This window comes from Onychomys torridus, chromosome 7 (assembly GCF_903995425.1).
Source record: "Onychomys torridus chromosome 7, mOncTor1.1, whole genome shotgun sequence".
Classification (NCBI taxonomy): domain Eukaryota; kingdom Metazoa; phylum Chordata; class Mammalia; order Rodentia; family Cricetidae; genus Onychomys; species Onychomys torridus.
In genome coordinates this window covers 115,526,820-115,532,591 of record NC_050449.1, presented here as the reverse complement: position 1 = coordinate 115,532,591, position 5,772 = coordinate 115,526,820, and the positions used below count along the sequence as shown (strand labels likewise).

Genomic DNA, 5,772 nt, shown 5'->3' with positions numbered 1-5,772 from the left:
AGGAGAGAGCAAATGCAAAAGCATACACCAGAAATGGACCTTGTGAACTTGCAAACCTTTCCATAATAGATGTCTAGTCACTGGAGACTTCAGTATGCAGGAACGGAAAAGATATCAAGACAGAAACTCCTGTGAGAATGTTGGCGAGAGGCTAGGTCCCAGCTGGCAGAAGCAGTGTAAGTGTGTCCGTATGCTCTTTCTGTCAGATGAGTATGGGAGGGCAGAGCTGACATGGAGGCAGGGGCACACAATCTCCACTAATCCAATTCTGAGAACTCAGCAACCTGGCTACATTCCCTTACCCCTACAGTTGGAAAAGAATTAAGATTCCACACCCAGTAGCTTTAACTTACAAATAAATATTTATTAGCCCAAATTTCCTTCTTTTGCTATGGATTCATGGGTGTGACAGACTGACACATCACATATTCGTTTTTTTTTTTTCCTTAGGAAGTCCCCCCAGCTGCCGACTCTGGGGTAGTTGAACGTTCATGGTCAGGTAGGAGGATCATAATCACAACATTTCTCAGGTACTTGCCATGTTGCTGAGCAAGATCACAGAGTCTTCCAGGACTCAATGAGGTAGCCCTGGAGCACAAGAATCAAAGCGCTGTACCAACCCTGAAGGACTTGGGCCTCATGCTGTGGTGGTCTTCCTCTTATAGGAACCAATGCTTCAATCCTCCAGACTGTGAGGTGGTCAGAGGCCTGTGGTTAGTCTGGCATCTCCTTGTGGCTGACAGTCAAAGGCTGCACTCCCAGGTCATCCCAGGAGCAGTCCTACATGCCAGCCTATGACTGGGCATGATGGTCATCTTTACCGAGGTCTATCCAACCAACTGGTGTCATGATGGTCATCTTTACCGAGGTCTATCCAACCAACTGGTGTCATGATGGTCATCTTTACATGGTCATCTTTACCGAGGTCTATCCAACCAACTGGTGTCACTGCTGCTTGCTTGCTTTCCAGGTGGGTGGGAACTTCCTGTGGATCAGGGTGAGCCCACAGAGGATGAGGAACACCCCTCCCCACCACAAGACCTCCTGGCACTCTCCATACAGCACGTAGCCTAAGATGGCCTGTGGGAGAGACAGCTTTAAGGGACTTGGCCTACTTTAGTAGGCTCTACAACTCCTTAGTGGCTGGCCAAAGTCTGCTGCTTCACACCAGCTACCACCTTCATCAAGTCAGTCCACACACTTCTGTCTCCTCTGCAGAAGTCAGAGGCTACACCAACTGAACAAAGAGGTCCAATACAGGCCAGCAGGTGGGGCCAGTAATCATAAAACCTACTTAGGCCTATCTTTCCTTCCGCTTCAGGACTGACTGGGTTTGCTCCACCTTTTGGCCTTGGACTTACACAAAGAACCTTGACCAGCCCCTTCTCCCCCCATAGCTAAAGTTAAGAGTTCCAAGATTTACAAGAGACACGCAGGAATGTCTTCACATGGCTGGTGTTAGCCCAGAATGACACTCAGATTTCATTCCTATCTAAGCTCTCCATGTTTAACTGCTCCATAGTTGGCACCAGTCCAACCTGCTTTACTTCCTGTCCTTTCCTGAGCCTGAAAAAGCAGGGGTTCCCCAAGGACAATTCACCCAGAACCCTGAGTAAGAACAAGGTCACCAGGCTACTCACCGAACTGAGTATGTTCGAAAAAGTCACTGTGACAGATGCAATGGCTGAAGACATAGAGAAACTGAGGCCCCGGCTAAAGAAGGTCCACATCAGAGAATTGGTGCTTGCCATGGCAATAATGCCTAAGACACATAAGCCAATATTCACCTGCAGGAGAAAGTGTGTGTCACTGCAGCTACAACCTCCATGGGCATAAACTCGAGAGGCTGGGGGATCTTTAGAAGTCCCCTACAAAGGATATGCAGACCTTGTTGAGAGAGAATGAGGCTGCAGGCAGGGGGTAGTTTTCTTTTGTGTAGACCTCAAATTTCTTGTAGCTGAGTAGTCTTTTGGAAAGGGATGATTTACAAAAGGGCATCGTAAGGGTCAAGGGCAGCCTGCTTACACGGTGGATAATGAAAGCCTGATCACTACTGGAAAAGACTAAGAAAAACTTTCATGGTCTAGAGTCCTTCATTTCACTCTGGACCTCTTCTGCACACCCAAAGGGATATGTGCTTCAAGCTTGGCAATTGCAGCTACTAGGTTGGCTCTAAATCGCCATAAATTTAAAGAATCAAGCAGTCCCCTATTTCCGGTCAGGGTTGAATTCTAGGCTGCTGCTAACTTGAACCTCTCTATGAAGCCGAGGCTGGCTTAAGACTGTACAAATGGGAGGGCCATCTGCTCCACTCCCTAGGTGCTCACTACTCAGACCTCTTGCAAAGGCAGTTAGAGGAGTCACGTGCAAAGGCTGGGACATGGGGGTACAAGGGACTTAAAGTGGGAGGTGGGTGAGGACGTCCTGCCGTAGGAGGCCCAAACCAAGGATGGGCAGCCCTCCTCCCCGGCCCCGCCGGGGACCCGCCCCCACGGTCCGCACGGCTCCCCAAGCCACACCTGGCTGCCGAAGGCCAGCTTGGCGGCGGCGGCGGCCAGGGCCCCGAACCCGCCGGCGCACAGACAGTTGAACACGCCCCAGAAGCGGCGCCGCATCGCGCCGGCATGTAGGTGAGCGGGGAGCTCCACGGGTGAGTCCGGGTAAGCGGCTGCCGATACGGCGGCCCCCGAGGACTGCGGCCCGGCCGCCATGAGCTCCGCAGCGCCCGCTACAGCCACTGCCACGCACGCCGCGACCCGGCCGGGCGGAGCCAGGAAGAGGAGGGACTAGGGCTGAGGAGACTTCGGGACGAGGCGAATCTGGCGCCGAGAACCTGCAGCTGAGCCAAACCCGTGGCTGAGGACTGCCTGCGGCTCAAGCGAACCTGGTGCTAAAGGGAATCTGCTAGTGAGGACCATGCGCCTCTGAAGGGAACCTTAGGCTGAGGGCAACCTGGGGCGTGGAGCTACCTGCTGTGCATGAGACGAATCTGCTGCTGAGGTGAATCTGTCACAGTGCTGAAGTTGTGGAGAGCAGAATTGGTCTGGGGTGACCTTGCCGCCCAAGTGACCCAGATCCTGAAAGAACCCCGCAGCCTGGGGGAACTTGCTCCCGAGACGACGGGGTGGTCTGCAGTGCCTTCCAGGCCTACACCTAAAGTGCTGATTCCTGGCTTTCAGATTCTGAAGCCAATCTGCACCTTAAAGAGGCTCCAGCTGCCAAGAGGCTCCCTCGTGGATGCAGGTGCCAGATCTGGAGACAGGAAAAACGCTGTTAACCACTCTCCGGGACCACAATCACTTCTAAATTAATGTAAATTACCCAAAAAACTAAAACACATCATCTGTTTACTGTCAGTAATATTACAAGTTAATGGTAATCCTAGGCAATTTATGGGGACACGGTCTCACATAACAAGAGGAGGGATGGGCAGCCTGGCAATGATTGGTGGCACATGGCTGTAATCCCAGGACTACTGAGGCTGAGGCAGGATTACTGTGAGTGTGAGGCCAGCCTGGCCAACATAGCAAGTACTAGGCTAGCCAAGAACTTTTGAAACTATTTCAAAAAGATGTTTTCTAAAAAGGAGGGTCGGGAACCTAGCATAGTGCTCCCCTAACACATGGTAAGTCCTGAGTTCAATCCATGGGAGTGTGTGTTGGGAGTATATTTCCTTAAACAACAAAATGATTTAGAAGTATATGAAGTGTGCCAGGTGTGGGGTGCACCTCAGGAGGCAGAGGCAAGTGGATCTCTGTGAGTTCGAGAGCAGCCTGATCTACATAGTTCTAGGCCAGTGAGGGCTACATAGCGAGACTTGTAGACATATAAAATACAAATATGTATGGGACTTTGACAAAACAAAAATAATTTCACAGTACACTCTTTGTTCAGCACACTATTTCCTGTTAAGAACTTTTCATGGACATTCTTAACATGCCATATTGCTTCTCATACAGGTGATTTTGTGGCTGAAATAAAAGGGTGGATTATTGGGGGCTAGAAAAGCAGCTTAGCACTTAAGAGCACTAACTGGTAGTTTGTTTCCAGGCTACCAATTTAGGCAGCCCACAACCTCACAGCTCCTCACAACTTCATAGCTCCAGGAGATCTGGAGACAGGGTTTCTCCATATAGTTTTGGTGCCTGTCCTGGATCTCGCTCTGTAGACCAGGCTGGCCTCGAACTCAGAGATCCGCCTGGCTCTGCCTCTCAAATGCTGGGATTAAAGGTGTGCGCTACCGCTGCCCGGCTCCAATGCTTTTTTTCTGGCCTCCATAGGCACTTGTACTCATGTACACATACCTGAACACAGATACACATAAAAATAAATAAAAAGCATAATTATCCAATTATTTGTATGTGGTATAAATGTTATCATTCTGGCCTGCCCCTTGGGGACCTGCCTAGCATGAGGTCATCTTACATAAAGTCCCCTTTAAAAGAAAACCACTTCCTGGTCTCCCTCCTTCCATGAGGCTGCCTTTTCGCTTTCCTCTCCCCTCTCCCTTTAATAAAACTTTGCACGTGGATGCCACGTCTGCACGGTGTAATTTTCCTTGTCATGCTACAGTGGGATCTGCATGGCATGGATGTCTTTTACCTTGGCTCAAACCCACCAAGGCCGAGAGCCATTTTACAATAAACCATTCCATTTTGCAGAAACAGACTCAGAGAAGCCTCATTGCACTATTACACTTGATAGTGGAGACAGATCTTAGATTGTGGCAGAAACAGACGAGCAAAGCTAAAATAAAACTAAGTTGCTTCTGTCAGGTTTTCATCCCAGAGATTAGAAAAGTAACTTTTAGCAGAAATGGTCTTCATGTTTTGGCAGAGTAGACAACTGTTCACACCTGTTAGGTGTGATGTGTAGAGAAATAGCAGGAAACAGTGTGTGGCCTCCAAAATTAGTGATTTTAAAGCAAACTAAGATGAAGTAAAGCTAGAGAGTTGATTTAGTTGATTTAGTGCATCCAATGTCAACACCTAACTAACAACCTGGGTGTGGCGGTGTGCACCCAGAATCCTAGGACTTTGGAGGTAGAGGCAGGAGAATAAGGAATTCAAGGGCATCTTTGCCTACACAGTGAGTTCAAGGCAAACCTGGATTACATGAAACCCTATGATCCTGGTCAAAAAACTCAACACTAGAGAGTTGGCTCAGAGGTTAAGAGTACTTGCTCTTGAAGAGGTCCTGGGTTTGGTTCTCAGCACCCACAGGTGGCTCACACCATCTAACTACTTCTAGGAGAGCCGACACCCTCTTCTGACCTCCAAGAATACCAGGCACACATGTGGTACATGTACATACATATAGACAAAATATTTATACATATAATTTTTAAAGTTGGCTTTTAAAAAACTTTATTTGAAAAATTAGACACTGTAGAAAATGCACATGACAACAGTTATAAACAAAGAAACATCTATGTGAACAAGTATGTTGCAAAAATTCATACCAAGTTTATCAAGCTGAGTCTGACAAAAGGACCTGACCAACATTCACCAGAGACCTGAGCTCTAGGATTTTATTTTAAAGGGATTTCCAGGTTTTACAAGTGACTTGAGACCTGGAAATGCATTATTACCCACTTAACAGTCTGCTGTGTTTGCAGGCAGAATATCCATCAGAATACTGAGGGCTATTACACATCATGATTCATAATTAAGGTCTTTCAGCTTAGCTGTATTACTTGGGCAAGTCCAATTTCACTTTTAAAGAACCAATACCAATCTAAACAAAGTGATGGGTAGGAGCTGGCTGGGATCT

At 48.2% G+C, this 5,772-nt stretch overlaps 1 protein-coding gene across 2 annotated transcripts; it reads right to left on the bottom strand.

Annotated features, from left to right (window-relative positions):
- Positions 1-343: 343 nt before the first annotated feature.
- Tmem42 (transmembrane protein 42) lies at positions 344-2,761 on the bottom strand. 2 transcript variants are annotated; one of them, XM_036191698.1, is made up of 3 exons: positions 2,520-2,761; positions 1,641-1,787; positions 344-1,080 (listed from the first exon to the last, which is right to left on the bottom strand). In XM_036191698.1, exons 1-3 carry the CDS (start codon positions 2,709-2,711, stop codon positions 946-948), a joined length of 474 nt encoding a protein of 157 aa, XP_036047591.1. In that variant the 5' UTR covers positions 2,712-2,761; the 3' UTR covers positions 344-945. The 2 variants fall into 2 exon arrangements, with proteins under 2 accessions (XP_036047591.1, XP_036047590.1); XM_036191697.1 differs by having other exon boundaries at positions 344-985.
- Between the last annotated feature and the right edge of the window lie 3,011 nt (positions 2,762-5,772).